This window comes from Myxine glutinosa, chromosome 9, assembly GCF_964187855.1.
Source record: "Myxine glutinosa chromosome 9, kmMyxGlut1.1, whole genome shotgun sequence".
In the NCBI taxonomy this organism is placed as follows: domain Eukaryota; kingdom Metazoa; phylum Chordata; class Myxini; order Myxiniformes; family Myxinidae; genus Myxine; species Myxine glutinosa.
In genome coordinates, this window is record NC_136269.1 from 66,673,325 (window position 1) to 66,691,133 (window position 17,809).

The 17,809-nt window shown below is 45.8% G+C and overlaps 1 protein-coding gene across 2 annotated transcripts in view; it reads right to left on the minus strand.

The window, feature by feature from the left end:
• LOC137435358 (serine/threonine-protein kinase MRCK alpha) overlaps positions 1-17,809 on the minus strand; it is a 318,221-nt gene that overhangs the window by 164,867 nt on the left and 135,545 nt on the right. For both annotated transcript variants that reach the window (XM_068129069.2, XM_068129068.2), the window contains exons 11-12: positions 5,210-5,341; positions 2,376-2,509 (exon numbers count right to left, since the gene is read on the minus strand). In XM_068129069.2, coding sequence (XP_067985170.1) covers positions 2,376-2,509; positions 5,210-5,341 — 266 coding nt within the window. The remainder of the gene's footprint in view (positions 1-2,375; positions 2,510-5,209; positions 5,342-17,809) is intronic.

The window sequence follows — 17,809 nt, forward strand, 5'->3', positions numbered from 1 at the left end:
ACCCAAAACACCCCGAGGACCCAAAACACCCCGAGGACCCAAAACACCCCGAGGACCCAAAACACCCCGGGGACCCAAAACACCCCGGGGACCCAAAACACCCCGGGGACCCAAAACACCCCGAGGACCCAAAACACCCCGAGGACCCAAAACACCCCGAGGACCCAAAACACCCCGAGGACCCAAAACACCCCGAGGACCCAAAACACCCCGAGGACCCAAAACACCCCGAGGACCCAAAACACCCCGAGGACCCAAAACACCCCGAGGACCCAAAACACCCCGAGGACCCAAAACACCCCGAGGACCCAAAACACCCCGAGGACCCAAAACACCCCGAGGACCCAAAACACCCCGAGGACCCAAAACACCCCGAGGACCCAAAACACCCCGAGGACCCAAAACACCCCGAGGACCCAAAACACCCCGAGGACCCAAAACACCCCGAGGACCCAAAACACCCCGAGGACCCAAAACACCCCGAGGACCCAAAACACCCCGAGGACCCAAAACACCCCGAGGACCCAAAACACCCCGAGGACCCAAAACACCCCGAGGACCCAAAACACCCCGAGGACCCAAAACACCCCGAGGACCCAAAACACCCCGAGGACCCAAAACACCCCGAGGACCCAAAACACCCCGAGGACCCAAAACACCCCGAGGACCCAAAACACCCCGAGGACCCAAAACACCCCGAGGACCCAAAACACCCCGAGGACCCAAAACACCCCGAGGACCCAAAACACCCCGAGGACCCAAAACACCCCGAGGACCCAAAACACCCCGAGGACCCAAAACACCCCGAGGACCCAAAACACCCCGAGGACCCAAAACACCCCGAGGACCCAAAACACCCCGAGGACCCAAAACACCCCGAGGACCCAAAACACCCCGAGGACCCAAAACACCCCGAGGACCCAAAACACCCCGAGGACCCAAAACACCCCGAGGACCCAAAACACCCCGAGGACCCAAAACACCCCGAGGACCCAAAACACCCCGAGGACCCAAAACACCCCGAGGACCCAAAACACCCCGAGGACCCAAAACACCCCGAGGACCCAAAACACCCCGAGGACCCAAAACACCCCGAGGACCCAAAACACCCCGAGGACCCAAAACACCCCGAGGACCCAAAACACCCCGAGGACCCAAAACACCCCGAGGACCCAAAACACCCCGAGGACCCAAAACACCCCGAGGACCCAAAACACCCCGAGGACCCAAAACACCCCTAGGACCCAAAACACCCGAAGACACAAAACACCCTGAAGACCCAAAACACCCCGAAGACCCAAAACACCCCTAGGACCCAAAACACCCGAAGACACAAAACACCCTGAAGACCCAAAACACCCTGAAGACCCAAAACACACTGAAGACCCAAAACACCCTAAAAAACACAAAGACCCTCAAATACCCTGAAGACCCAAAACACCCCAAAGACCCAAAACACCCGAAGACACAAAACACCCTGAAGACCCAAAACACCCTGAAGACCCAAAACACCCTGAAGACCCAAAACACACTGAAGACCCAAAACACACTGAAGACCCAAAACACCCTAAAAAACACAAAGACCCTCAAATACCCTGAAGACCAAAAACACCCTGAAGACCCCAAATACCCTTAAAGACCGTCTAGACCCAAAAGACCCTTAAATACCCCCGAATAATCAAAATACCCCAAAGACCCTTAAAGACCAAGAGGAACCAAAAGACCCTTAAGACCCAAAAGCCCCCAAACACCCAAAATACCCTTAAAGGCCCAGAGGGTCCAAAAGACCATGAAGACTCAAATGGCCCTGAAGACCCAAAACACCATGAAGACCCAAATGACCCTGATGACCTGGAAGACCCAAAAAACACCAAAATGGTGAAAGATACATACCTATCCCTCTGAAACGATGTGTGGTGAGGTGCGCGGAGCGCACCGAGTCACACTGGTGTATACAAAAAAATAATCTCGATTGCAGGAAACAATGTATTTGTTTGGCTCATTCGATGTTACATACACTCAATTGTGAGGGAAACACAAGGCAACTCTTGCGCAGTATTGCAGTAACTGAGACAAATTGTCTGGGATTCAAATGGATGAATCACTTCAGTATAATCCCATGGTCAAATCACTTTGGCATGTGGACAGCTTAACATAAGCACATATTGTCAGCGTAAAGCTAACAAAATATATTTTGCATAAAATAAACAGTTGGGAATTGAGATCCGTGGTGAAATGTAAATTTGATTGAATATAGTAGTTGTTAAGCAAATATTTTGCAAAATGGCTTTTGTGTGCAGAAAAATGTAGGTTTCCTTATACTCAATGTCTTCTGAGTCCATCGTGTTGAATTGAATTGTCACTGGAGTTCTCACCCTGTGCATATCGTCCTTTTCCTGCTTGGCGATCTTAAGCTGCTTTTCCAACTGCTTTGTCTGTACATTCGCCTTCTCACTTTCCCTCTTCAGCACAGCCAACTCTTCACCAGGTTTATTGCAGCCAACACGTTCTGTGAAAAGGAACACTTCATTGTAAAATGGCCAACTTTATGTCAGATCATCGTGTCAGCACCAATCAAATTAATCAGTAAATTAAAAACATTTTAATAGAACATCTAGATAATAACCAGTTCAGAGAAATGTGTCAAAAGTCTCATTTGAGTAAGGTGGTTGTGTATGTGTGTGTATTCTGTGTATGTATGTCTGTGTATGCATGTATGTCTGTGTGTATAAGTGTGTATGTATGTCTGTGCATGTATGTGTATATGTGTGTATGTGTGTATATGTGTATATGTGTATATGTATGTACATTCAGAAAGTATTCAGACCCCTTCACTTTTTTCACATTTTGTTATGTTGCAGCCTTATGCTGAAATCGTTTAAATTCATTCTTTCCCTTATCAATCTACACTCAATACCCCATAATGACAAAGAGAAAACAGGATTTTAGAAAGTTTTGCAAATTTATTAAAAAGAAAAAACTGAAATATCACCGACATAAGTATTCATACCCTTTGCTATGACACTTGAAATTTAGCTCAGGTGCCTCCCATTTCTCTTGATCATCTTTGAGATGTTTCTACACCTTGATTGGAGTCCACCTGTGGCAAATTCAATTGATTGGACATGATTTGGAAAGGCACACACCTGTCTATATAAAGTCTCACAGCTGACAATGCATATCAGAGCAAAAACCAAGCCATGATGTCGAAAGAACTGCCTGCAGAGCTCAGAGACAGGATTGTGTCGAGGCACAGATCTGGGGAAGCATACAAAAAAATTTCTGCTGCATTGAAGGTTCCCAAGAGCACAGTGGCCTCCATAATTCTTAAATGGAAGAAGTTTGGAACAACCAGGACTCTTCCTCGAGCTGGCCGCCGGCCAAACTGAGCCATCGGGGGAAAGGGGCCTTGGTAAGAGGGGTGACCAAGAACCCGATGGCCACTCTGGCTGAGCTCCAGAGATCCTGTGTGGAGATGGGAGAAACTTCCAGAAGGACAACCATCACTGCAACACTCCACCGATCTGGGCTGTATGACAGAGTGGCCAGACGGAAGCCTCTCCTCAGTGAAATACACATGAAAGCCCACTTGGAGTTTGCAAAAAAGCACCTAAAGGACTCTCAGACTGTGAGAAACAAGATTCTGTGGTCTGATGAAACCAAGATTGAACCGTTTGGCTTCCGTCTGGCCAATCTGCCATAAAGCCCAGATCGGTGGAGTGTTGTTGCAGTGATGGTTGTCCTTCTGGAAGTTTCTCCCACCTCCACACAGGATCTCTGGAGCTCAGCCAGAGTGACCATCGGGTTCTTGGTCACATATATTACCAAGGCCCTTCTCTCCCGATTACACAGTTTGGCCGGGCGGCCAGCTCGAAGAAGAGTCCTTGTTGTTCCAAACTTCTTCCATTTAAGAATTATGGCAGCCACTGTGCTCTTGAGAACCTTCAAAGGAGCAGAAATTTTTTTTGTGGCCTTCCCCAGATCTGTGCCTCGACACAATCCTGTCTCTGAGCTCTGCAGGCAGTTCCTTCGACCTCATGGCTTAGTTTTTGCTCTGCTATGCATTGTCAGCTGTGAGACCTTATATAGACAGGTGTGTGCCTTTCCAAATCATGTCCAATCAATTGAATTTACCACAGGTAGACTCCAATCAAGGTGTAGAAACATCTCAAAGATGATCAAGAGAAATGGGAGGCACCTGAGCTAAATTTCAAGTGTCATAGCAAAGGGTATGAATACTTATGTCAATGTGATATTTCAGTATTTTCTTTTTAATAAATTTGCAAAACTTCCTTAAATCCTGTTTTCTCTTTGTCATTATGGGGTATTGAGTGTAGCTTGAAGAGGGAAAAAATGAATTTAAACGATTCAAAATTATTCTAAATAAAGGCCTTACTAAATTAGGCCCAGTTATATAATGTAACCAAAGGAGAAGTGTGTAACTAGTGTCCTGGTTCACATCCTGGTTTCACATAACAAAATGTGAAAAAAGTGAAGGGGTCTGAATACTTTTTGAATGCACTGTACATAGTCAGCATTATGTTGTCAACAGATGGTCCAACAAGCGCAGCATTACTATTTAAAAAATTGGAGCGAGTAGCATGGAAATCGCAAAAGGGAAAAGCAAGGTTGCAAAAGGAAAAAAAGGATCTTTTGCTATTGAGGCAAGGGTTCCAGGGAGAACTAAGTGCATGGGTTAATAAAAACAAACACAGTAAACACAAGTGCACCTAAAACGGCACTCAGTGGAACGCATACCTCCATCAAGCTGAACAGTTTACATTCTCTATCCCTCTGATAGGCAGGATCTGGATCCAGTCCTGAATCAAAATTGAATCAGATTCGTATTGTCACCTAACCAACTCAACCATCTTGTTTCGTCCGAATCCGTCCACGATTTTTTGAAATATCATGCTTTATGTCATTTCTGGCCAAGGTTCTCAATGGCGGAGCATCACTTTAAAAAATTACCGGGTCCAGATGTTCAACAAAATCTAATCATTTCGTCATCGTCACACACCCAAGCTGTCCACCAAGTTTCATCCAGATCCACCCATCACTTGGAGATGTCCTGTTCACATACAATCAGACAGACAAGCATACCCTCTGCCCACCTTTGGTGGTGGTGGTGTTGGTGGTGGTAACAATAAGTGAAGGATGTGTTGACTAGCTCCACTGAAGAAGAAAAGCTCACATCCTTCAAGCCTACCTGACCGTGACGTTTTCAACCTTTCAATTTCCTCTCGAAGCTTCTTCAATTCCAGATCCTTGACAACTGGCGACAGAGACAATGGGCCATCCATTGAGGTCAATGTCACTGATTGCAGCGTTTGTGAGGACTCTGAAAAAACAACAAGGAAAACATACAAGTTAGTGAAAAATGAACAATAAGATGCCGACAAATTTCATTGTAATTGACAGCACCACCACTGCAACACAAGCACCACAACCCAAGTTTTCAGTTGGTCCATGTAGTGTTAACCTTAAAAAACGATTGCAATTCATTTTGTCCTGAACCATCCTGACGCATAATTTACTCCATCTCCTCAAAATGGAACCAAGAATGTTGCGACTCATACTCAAAAGCAAGGTCATATCACCTACAACATTGGAATCCAGATTGCCAACAGAGCAGTTTCACTATTTTACTTTTGAAGCAAATTTATAGGCTTGCCCACTCATTGCTGTTGCACAGGGTCATTTTCATTCTTTGCACCGTCCATCACGTACCCTCTCCCATAAATACCCCGTCCCCCTCCCTCAACCCCCACTCACCCGCAAAAAATAAATGCTCACATCATACAGGTTAAACACATTTTTGACAAAGAAATCGTTTTTATTTTTTTTTCACACCAAATTTACAGTGCCCGTAGATTAGGCCCAGTTATATAATGTAACCAAATGAGAAGTGTGTAGCTAGTGTCCTGGTTCACATTTTGGCCTTACTAAATAAAGCTCCAACTTGAAATCTGAAATTAATTATCATACCTTTGTGGCCATCACAAAAACCTGTTTTTGTACTCTGTAGGTTGAACTTCAAGAAGCAAAAAGTCAAACAGCTATATTTGAATTTAATGTCCTTCCAGCAAGTCTCCTTTTTTTCTTTCATAAAGTCACTGGTTAATTATAGCAGTACATCAACAAATTCCTGCAAAAACGCAGCCACTAGACATTGCTGAAATAAGAACGATCTGAATAGTTTGCTATTATTTATTTCAGCAGAGCACAGATATGCCAATGTTCCTGGGAACCGACTGCCCAGGGTGAGTTGAATTGAAAACTTTCACGTCATGCTTTTCAAATAGGAACAAAGTCTCTGCCGATATATGATGCAGTGAAATGCAGGAATGGTCCTGACTTTTATTTGCGATTTGTTGATTTTTCACATATGACTGACACAAATTCTTCCGCAAAAAAGGAATAACGGCTTTCCAGAGCTTTCAATAGCAGGAAACCGAGGAAACAAGCAGGAAAACACAAGCTCCAACAATCCACATTTCCTCCGAGTGTTATTTTAAGCATTTCCTCAGTTGGAGTTTTTTGTGTTTTTGATAGCCTGTTATACCAGCACATGATCTTCTCATTCCTGATTTGAACTTTGCATCCTTGAAGAATGAATCAAAGACATACATAAAGTCCTGCAGAATTAAGCCAGCCACAACAACACACATTTGAGAAATTCAGAGTAAGAAAATAGTTATTTTTGCAATAAAAATAAACTAAAATGGCATTATTAACAACATTCTTCTCGTATGTCCTTTTCCTAAAACTGAAAGTTACTCTTATATATACGTATCACCATATAAAACACAATGTGTGTTTGTGTATTTGTGTGATGTCTGTCCCCCTTCACAAGGGTAGGTTTTAAAGGCTTAGTTGCAGCGCTTTAAGAGGGATTGATTGCGGGGGGTTTAATGGGCAATCTTTGAACACCACTGTGTGTCCACCGGTTAAAAGACCTAAAAGACTCCAACGACCCAAAATCCCCAATGGACCCAGAAGACCCCCAAGGACCCAGAAGACCCAAAAGCCGCCGAGGAACCAAATGACCCAGAGGACACAAAAGACCCAGAGGACCCCAAGGACCCTCAAGACATAAAAGACACCGAAAACCCAAAAGACCCAAAGAACCCTAAAGACACCAAAGACCAAAAAGACCCTAAAGACACAATGGACCTCAAACAGCCAAAATACCTTGAAAACCCAAAATTTCCCAAGGATTCATAAAAACCCAAAAGACTGAAAATACCCCAAAAACTCTAAACACCCAATTAAGACCATGAAGACGCAAAAGACCCCAAATACCCAAAATACCCAAAATACCGTTAATAGTGGGGGGCTGTGCATGGGTAATTTTTTCTTTTCATTTCAAATTGATGCAAAAGTTTCGTTATCAGTACCAATTTGAAGGTAAGGGCCTATAGAACAATTATGGTTCGAGTGTCAAGCACTCAGATCAAAAATGGGGCTTCTGGGGATGTGGGGGGTTCCCAACCCCCCACCGGCCTATGCGAAATATGGAAACCGTTATAACTTTTGATTGGATGATCCGATCTGAACATATGAGGTATGTATGGATTCAGGATCAGGAGTAGCAACTTGTATTTCAAGCATATTGCCCATAAAAGAAATAACTTTGCCGGTATCGGTGCATATCCACAAAAAAAGACCAAGGGTCATAGGCCCGGTAAGCTGAAACATGTTTTTTAAAAATAAACTGGACAATTATACTCAAACCCAATGATATAGTGACATTTTTATTTACCTTTTAACTTATCCCCTTCTCCCTTCTCCCCCACTTCTTTGAACGAAGATCTCACGAGATCTTGGAGACGACGGCAGGGATTTTCGAAGCTCCACACGGTCTCCACGTTTTCAAAGTTAAGTCTGTTCACAATTATATTTTGTCGAAACTGTATTTATCTTTCGGTGTGTGAAATTATAGTGTGCCCCTTGGAAGTTTCTCGGTGTTTATCTTTCATAAATTAATCGTTTGTTTGCCGCGTCTCGAGCGTGGCCTTGCAGCCTCAGGCTTCCCCCGTCGAAGGTTGTTCCTTCCTTCGCTGTTTTGCTCGGTTTTTTTATTGTCCCTTCTCCCCCAAACATCTACTCTTTGTCTGACATTGTAACCCCCCCCCCCCCCCCTCCCCAAAAAACAAACAAACAAAAAAAACCTTTTATTTCCCTTTCTCCTCATGTGCTTTTGTTCCATTGTGCGCCTCTGTCCATGTGATCTGTCTCGCCCCGCCCCCATTATCTCCTTGCCTTCCACCTTTTGCCCTGTTCAAGTGACTCGTGGTGTCCCTCTCGGCTCCCTCTCCCCGTTGGTATTTTTGTGAATATAAGATTCTTCTTCACGGTTCTGTTTAACTATGTTTAAACTTTCCCCTTCAGTGTTTTATTCAGTGGTTTATTACAACACACTGTTTTTCTTCCTATTTAAAAGGCTCCTTTCAATTTCCTCTTCAACTCATTCCATTTCGAAAAAATATTCAATCTCTCATAATTCTTTCTCACTGCATGCTCTAAATTCTCATTCATTCCACCCCTCCTCCATCGTTCTTAAACGGATCGCTAACTTGAAAATCACAACAAACCCAATTTGTTATAAATGTTCATCTTTCATTAATCATCCACTTTCTAAACGTCCTCCTTGCCCCTCCCCTCCAAATCTCCCCCCTTGCCCCTCCCCTCCAAATCTCCCCCCTTGCCCCTCCCCTCCTAAACTCCCTCCTTGCCCCTCCCCTCCTAAACACCCCCCTTGCCCCTCCCCTCCAAATCTCCCCCCTTGCCCCTCCCCTTCTAAACTCCCCCCTTGCCCCTCTCGTCCTAAACTCCCCCCTTGCCTTTCCCCTCCTAAACTCCCCCCCTTGCCCCTCCCATTCAAAACTCCCCCCCAACCCCTCCCCTTCAAATCTACCCCCCAACCATCCCTCCCAAATTATCCCCCCTCCCACCTCCTTCTCAAAGCTGCCTCCTCCCCACTTCGTCTCCCTTCAATCTCATACCTCCACCTCCCCCAACCTTCGACCTTCCTCTGCCCCCCCTCAAACAACCCCTCACTATGCCTCATCCCATCACCATCAAACCTTTCGCCCTCCTCGTCCTTCCCTTTCTTGTAACTCTTCTGTAATCTCTGCTACACGATCAACTGCTCTTCCTACCTCCCCCTCTCATCCTTTATCTGACCCTACCCCTCCCCTCCCCTGTCCTGCACCCGATGCTCCCCCTCTCTCCTCATTAACGGTATGGACTTCAAACATCCGGGGCCTTCGCTCAAACCTGATTGATCTCTCCATTCAGGTTGCTTCTGACAATCCAGACTTGATCTGCGTAACAGAGACTTTCCTCCTTCAAGATGTCTCTGATTCCTTAATATCTCTTCCTGGTTACTCCCTCCTCCGGTATGATAGACCTGAGCCTCGTCCTGGTGGTGGGGTGGCTATCTTTATCAAAAACACTCTTCCTCACTCTCCTTGCACTACCCTCTCTCCACCCCACCCCCAGGAGTACCTCTGGCTACGGTTTCCTCTCCACTCCCACCTTTTGTTCATATGTGTTCTGTACCGTCCTCCAAACAGTGATGACTCCATTTACATTTCGCTGTCGGACAACATGGACCAACTTCTATCAACTCATCCAAACTCTCTCTTCCTCATATGTGGCGACTTTAACTGTCATCATGCCAGCTGGCTGGGTGTGGGTTCATCTCTCACCAGCCATGGCAGCTCAGCAAAGGACTTCTGCGACTCATTGGGACTGACACAATCTGTCAATTTCCCAACCCGGATCTCAGTCAATGGAGTATCTTCTCTTCTGGATTTGGTTACGACTAACTTCCCTGCAAATGTCTGCTGCTCTTCTTCTGCTCCAATCGGTTCTTCTGATCATGTGCTTGTTAAAGTGGACATCTCTCTGGCCATTCTCAGAGAGCCTCCTCAGCGCCAACGAGTCTGGCATTTCACTCAGGCTGACTGGCACGGTCTGCAAGCAGCCATCAATCATCTGGACTGGTCTCCCATCTCTACTGCCTCTGACATAAATTCTTCCTGGGAATTCTTCCAAAGCAAACTGCTCTCTCTCATGCACAGATTTATCCCATCTCGTCTTCAGTTGTCTCGCCCTTCCTCCCGTCCATGGTACACTGAATCTTGTGGTGAGGCAGTTGCCCTGAAACAACTTGCCTTTGCCTCTTGGAAGGCAAATCCAACTGAAGGCAATCTCAGTTCCTTCCACCAAGCTCGGAACAAGTGTGTGTCTACCCTCAGGAGTGCCAGGAAGCACTATCTCTCCACACTCAAGATTGAACTCTCAAACCTGTCTCCTTCCTCCAAATCCTGGTGGCGTCTGGTCAAATCCGTTTCTGGTGTTTGTTCCCCCTCCATCCCCTCCCTTACCTCAAATGGCTACACAGTTGACACCGCACGTGACAAAGCTGAATGCCTCAACGCTGTGTTTGCCTCAAAATCTTGTGTCCCAAACCCATCTCTCTCTGTTTCCACCTTTCCCAGTCGAACCCAACTGCTCCTGGACTCTGTGTGCTTCTCTCCTGACAAGGTGGAGAAGTTTCTGTCAAACCTCGACACCGAGTCTGCAACTGGACCAGACGGCATCAGCACACGGGTCCTAAAATCCAAGGTTTTAAAGCAAGACCCCAAGACACTTAAAGACCCAAAAGACCACAAAAACCCAAAAGACCCTGAAGACCCAAAATTCCCCAAAGACCCACAAAGACCCCGAAGACCCAAAATACTGAAAATACCCCAAGACCCTGAAATACCCAAAAGACCACAAAGACCCCAATGACCCTTAATTACACGGAAGACCCAAAATACCCCAAATAACCAAAATATCCCAAAGACGCAAAAGACCCGAAGACCCTTAAAGACTCAAAATACCACAAAACCCAAAAGACCCCAAGACCCTTAAAGACAAAATACCACAAAAACCCAAAAGACCATGAAGACCCAAAATTCCTCAAATACCCACAAAGACCCAGAAGACCCTTCAATACCCCAATGACCCACAGGACCGAAAAGACAGGACCCCAAAGATTCAGAGGAGCCAAAAGACTCAAATTACCCAAAAGACCCCAAGGAACCAGTAGACCCAAAAGAAACAAAAGACCCTGAAGGCACAAAATACCCCGAGGACCCAAATAACCCAGATGACACAAAAGACCCAAAAGACCCCGAGGACCCAAAAGACCCCGAGGACCCAAAAATATCCCAAGGACGCAAAAGACCCTGAGCACCTAAATGACCAAAATGACCCAAAGGACCCAAAAGACCCTAAAGGACTCCAGAGACCCAAAATAAGAGTAATTATGTCTCTTAAATTGTAACTGTAGACGGTGGCTTGCAAACTGAGCCTCAAGGTCGGTGTACAGAAGCGTATTTTTTTTAATCATCGCAATAAATACAAGGCACAGGGAGGTGAAATTCATTGCACATGATATGTGCATTCATTGCACATGAGCAAACAGTGTTAATTTACGTCTGTCGGATGTATAATAAATAAACAAGATGTCATGCGGAGCACGATACTTGCACAATCCGCCCCCTACCCCGAAGAAAAAAAATTCCATCGATACAGCAAATTGTCCATTTCATCAAGATTAAAATTGACAATCTCGATCAAAGTTGTTCGGGTCAATATGAATAAAAGTGACGATTTTTCAGATGAAAAATGATGATTTTGGAAGGTCGACCTTGAGTTGACCTTTTGACCTCAAAAATAGTTAGTTTCCCCTATTTAGTGACTCAATGTGCAGATGCTGTTCAATTTTCAAGTCAATCGGATGAAAATTGAGGATTTTAAAAACTTGGCCTATGTTGACCTTTTGGCCAAAGTTGACCTCAAATATACTTGGTGGTTGAATTCAGTGACCAGATATGCAAGTCCTCTTCAAATTTCAAGTCAATCGGATGAAAATTGAGGGTTTTAGAAATTTAGCAAAGTTGGTGACCTTTGGCCTATGTTGACCTTTTGACCTTTAGACGCCAAAAACAATAGGCTGCTTGCTTTTGACCAACTCTACAATTTGGTGAAGTTTCGTGAAGATCGGTTGAAAATTGTGACCTGTAGGCCGGTGACAAACAAACAGACAGACAGACAGAACCACAAACGCAACCGACCAATATACTTGAAAAATCTTCGATTTTGCAAGTAATAAAGATACCAGCACACCCGACACGAGGCCCAAGCTTCAGACTTTGGCACGCTCACTCGGCTGCACCGTAAAGTCAACTGTTACAACCAGTCATTATTTATGGGCTTTATACTAGTTGTTTATGTTTCTCCAGTTATTATTATTGCCAAATGATACTACTTTTATTTATTGTTGTTAATATTATTAGTAAAGTCAGAACCCGCTATTCGCGGGGGATATGTTCCTGGGAAATGCCGTGAATTGTGAAACCGTGAATAGTGGGGCATCGTTTCAGTGGAAAAAGGGGGGATTGGTTCCCGAGTCGCAAAAACCCGTGAATAGCGAGGAACAAACTACGAATGGCATGGCAAATTCCACAAATGGTGAGGCAAATCCTAAGTATGTCGACAATAATCGGCAAAGGTCGATGAAAGTCCCGGAAATGGCGAGACAAAACCCGCGAATGTCGGCGATAATCCCGCAAATACAACAACACAACAACAGGCATTGTAAGGCCATTTTCCCTGCAAGAGCGGGGTTAGCCTGGCGGTCCCCATGACAATCTTCGACATTTTGCCCTATTTTCTGCATCTCCCCTTTTAACCCCCTTGCCCGCATTTCTTCTTCGACCATCAAATGGTAGACCATTTGATGTCGACCATTCGGCCCGCAAATGGCGAGGCAAATTCCACGAATGTCGACGTTAATACACGATGATAAATGAAAATCCCACGAATGTATGCCGCGACATTGTTTCAATTGGGAAAAGGGGGATAAGGTTATAGTTTCCAGCGGTCCCGGATTCATAAAGGAAAATTTTTAAAGTTAAAAATGTTTTTGGCCGCAAATGCACATTGTTAGTTTTATTTTTTAAATGCTTACAAAAAAAACAAAAAAAAACACCAATTACCATTTCCAATTTATGGAAGGAATGCGCTTATAGTTTATTAGAAGTGCTTAACTAGCATAACCATACCGCACCATGAAACAAAACAAAACACAACACCAGCATATACTGTTTATAATTTTTATTATAAAAACACATGCAACTTTTCAGACAATGACGATGACGATTAATTAAAATCCCACGATTTCCTTGAACTTTGAGGGTGACCCAAAATGATGATGCTGCAAAATGGTGCACTAAGGGAGAGGCAGGAGAAGTTGCTGATGGTTTTGAGGTGGAGGGAACAGGGTGGACTAAATGTGTAATGGAGAACTGCCTGGCAGATTGCCGCAGGGTTTGATACAGCTCTTTATACAGGAGCAGCACATCATCCAAGCTACTCTTGAACTTGGGATACTGTGCCACGACTGGGTCAGCATCTTGCAACCTGCCCACGAGTCCTGAAACACCTCACCCAGGAACTGGAATTTGAGGTTGGACTTCGACACCTCTTCCTCATCAATGCCCGAAACCTCCACCTTGGAAACCTTTGTAATGGGGTCTCCCCCTCCTCCTCCTCCTCCTCCTCTTCCCCCCAGAAACCATTGTAATGGGCTCCAACTCATCCTCGTTGAGCGGGTTTAGGGAACGGCTCAGCATCATGGGTTTCAGCATTGTCACCTTTTGCGTTTGCACAAATGAGGACCACTCAAAGCTATACTCGTCTGCGTGTTGTCGTCGATCCATATGCTGAGAGTCTTCTCCATCCATTCCATGTGGACATTCCGGACATGGGTGACCACCTTCGTACTCAATGCAGCACTTGCTGAAACGCTCTCAAGAATCGCCTTCTTCTTCCGTATGAAAGGAACGGTGGATTCGTTGACACCGCAACAGAGGCTGCACTCTCTCTCTCCCCTCGAAAACCGGTCTAGCAGCTCCACTTTCTGGCTCAGGCTCATCACTTTCTTCTGCCCCTTGGTAGTCGACGCATCTCCGGCACTGGTCTTGCGCTTGGGAGCCATGATTGAACGATGAGCAGAGCGAGAGCCAAAAACGCAGGTCAAAGCAACAGGATGAGAAGAATGATTGAGACCCAAGACACAGTCGGTATATGTAGGAATGAGGGCAATGTGGGTAGCTGCGGGAGGTGTGAATACTCCGCACATTGTTTGTGGAGGATGTTATCAGATGATGCCATATTGAGCCTATCTGCTAATTTCAATAGAGAATGGAGATCTCGCGAGATCTTGGAGAAGGCGGCAGGGATTTTCGAAGCTCCACACAGTCTCCACGTTTTCAAAGTTAAGTCTGTTCACAATTGTATTTTGTCGAAACTGTATTTATCTTTAGGTGTGTGAAGTCATAGTGTGCACCTTGTAAGTTTCTCGGTGTTTATCTTTCATAAATTAATCGTCTGCCGTGTCGCGAGCAAGGCCTTTGCTGCGTCGCGAGCGATTTGAAATCAAAGTTAAGTAATTGTTCCCATTTGTATTTTCGTTATAACTGTATTTATTTTATGGTGTGTGTACGTATATTGTGTCCCGAGGAAGATTTTCGGTGCAAATCTTTCATACCTGTATTGAAAATCGTGTTAATTCGTGTCGTGTCTTGAGGCCTTGTACAGTGTACAACCTTGAGGCTTTGTTTTTCTCTCAGCGGTCCGTCGTTTGTGATCCAATAACTTTCGTTCTCTGTTTTCCCAGTCTTTTCACCCCCATAGCCTACTTCCTTGTGTAAATCTCAAATCAAAAAAAAAAAAAAAAAAACATTTCCTTCTCTGTTCTTATTCTTGTTCTCATTCGTTTATTCATTCTTATTCGTTCGTTCGTTCTTCGACCACGTGTTTCTCCCCCATTTCCCCAGATAGTTTTCACTGTTATTAACCTTCAATGTTTACACTTTCCCCTCAAGTTCTGTATTCCGTCATATATTATAACACCTTTTTCTTCTTCTTCTTTAAAAGGTTGCTTTCGACTTGCTCACCAAATCTATTCATCCCCAAAAAAAATTCCATCTCCTATAGTGCCTATTTTCTACATTCCCTAAACTCTCCTGCACTCCATCCTCCATCCAGCGTCCTTAAACGTATTTTTAACTCGAAGGTCACAAGAAACTCATTTTGCAATAAATGTTCGTTTCCCATTAATCGTACACTTTCTAAAATCCAATCTCACCCCTCCCCTCCAAATCTTCCCCATAACCCCTCCCCTCCAAATCTTCCCCATCAGCCCTCCCCTCCAAATCTTCCCCATCACCCATCCCTTTCAAATCTTCCCCCTTTCCCCTCCCCTCCTAATCCTCCCCATCACCCATCCCTTTCAAATCTCCCCCCTTGCCCCCTCCCTCCTAAACTACCCCTCACCCCTCCCCTCCAAGACTCCCCCTCGCTCCTCCCCTCCTAGACTCCTCCCTCACCCCTCCCCTCCAAATCTCCCCCATATCCCATCCCTTTCAAATCCCTCCCCTTGTCCCTTCCCTCCCAAACTCCCCCCTTGCCCCTCCCCTTCAAATATCCCCACCCTCATTTCTTCTCAAATTCCCCCCTCTCACTCACCCTCCTCAAAGCGTCCTCCCCGCTTCTTCCCCCTTCCAACTCTCACCTCCATCTCCCCCAACCTTCTGCCTCACTCTTCCCCCTCCTCAAATAACACCTCATTGTGCCTCACCCAATCACCATCAAACCTTTTGTCCGCCCCATCCTTCCCTTTCTCCGAGCTATTCTGAAATCTCTGACACACCTTCAACAGCTCTCCCTACCTCTTCCACCTCTTCCACATCTTACCCTACCCCTCCTCCTCCCCCTGTTCTGTATCCGATGCTCCCCCTTACTCTTCATTAACGGTATGGACCTCAAACATCCGGGGCCTTCGTTCAAACTCAACTGATCTCTCCATACAGGTTGCTTCTGTCAAACCAGACGTGATCTGCTTAACAGAAACTTTCCGCCTTCATGATGTCTCTGATTCCTTAGTATCTCTCCCGGGTTACTCCCTCCTCCGGTATGATAGACCTGAGCCTCGTCCTGGAGGTGGGGTTGCTATCTTTATCAAAAACTCTCTTCCTCACTCGCCCTGCACTGCACTCTCTCCACCTCACCCCCAGGAATACCTCTGGCTACGGCTTCCCCTTCGCTCCCACCTCTTGTTCATATGTGTGTTGTACCGTCCACCAAACAGTGATGACTCCATCTACATCTCGCTGTCTGATAATATGGACCAACTTCTATCTACTCATCCCAACTCTCTCTTCCTCATATGTGGTGATTTCAATTGTCACCATGCCAGTTGGCTGGGTGTGGGTACCTCTCTCACCAGCCATGGCTCCTCAGCAAAGGACTTCTGCGACTCACTGGGACTGACACAATCTGTCAATTTCCCGACCCGGATCTCAGTCAACGGAGCATCTTCTCTTCTGGACTTGGTTATGACGAACTTCCCTGAAAATGTCTGCTGCTCTTCTTCTGCTCCAATCGGATCATTTGATCATGTCCTTGTTAAAGTGGACATCTCTCTGATCATTCTCAGGGAGCCTGCTCAGCGTCGACGAGTCTGGCATTTCACTCAGGCCAACTGGCACGGTCTTCAAGCAGCCATCAATCATCTGGACTGGTCTCCCATCTCTACCACCTCTGACATCAACTCATCCTGGGAATTCTTCCAAAGTAAATTGCTCTCTCTCATGCACAGATTTATCCCATCTCGTCTTCAGTTGTCATACCCTTCCTCCCGTCCATGGTACACGGAATCTTGTGGTGAGGCTGTTGCCCAGAAACAACTTGCCTTCGTCTCCTGGAAAGCAAATCCAACGGAAGGAAATCTCATTTCCTTTCACAAAGCCCGAAACAAGTGTGTGTCCACCCTCAGGAGAGCCAGGAAACAATATCTCTCCGTTCTCAAGACCGAACTCTCTTATCTGTCTCCCTCTTCCAAATCCTGGTGGCGTCTGGTCAAATCTGTTTCTGGTGTTTGTTCCCCCTCCATCCCCTCCCTTACCTCAAACGGCTACAAAGCTGACTCCGCACGTGAAAAAGCTGAATGCCTCAACTCTGTGTTTGCCTCTAAATCTTGTGTCCCAAACCCATCCCTCTCTGTACCCACCATACCCAGTCGTACCCAGCTGCTCCTGGACTCCGTGTCCTTTCCTCCTGACAAGGTGGAAAAGTTTCTGTCAACCCTCGACTCTGATTCTGCAACTGGACCTGACGGCATCAGCCCACGGGTCCTAAAATCATGTTCTTCCGCTCTTTCACTCCCTCTCTGTTCTCTTCACCCTCTCTTTTGCTCAAGGTCAACTGCCATCTGCTTGGAAATCAGCCAACATCACCGCTTTGCACAAAAAGGTGCAAAAACAGATCCTAGCAACTACAGACCAATCAGCCTTCTCCCAATTATCAGCAAAGTCATGGAATCCATCATTGCTTCGGATATGAAATCTTTCCTCTTCTCCAATGGCTTGATCTCTGATCATCAATTTGGTTTCAGACCAGGTCACTCTACTCTGGACATGCTGCTTCTGCTGTCTCAACAATGGATGGAGGTCCTCAATACCAAACAGGAAATTAGAGCTGTCTCCCTCGACATATCACGTGCCTTCGATACGGTCTGGCACCCCGCTCTGCTCACCAAACTCTCCTCCTTTGGTATCCATGGAAATCTCCACGCATGGCTGGCGGACTTCCTCTCCAGTCGTCGTCAACGTGTGGCCCTGAATGGGTTTCTCTCATCTCCTCTTCCTGTTCAGGCTGGAGTTCCCCAAGGCAGTGTTCTGGG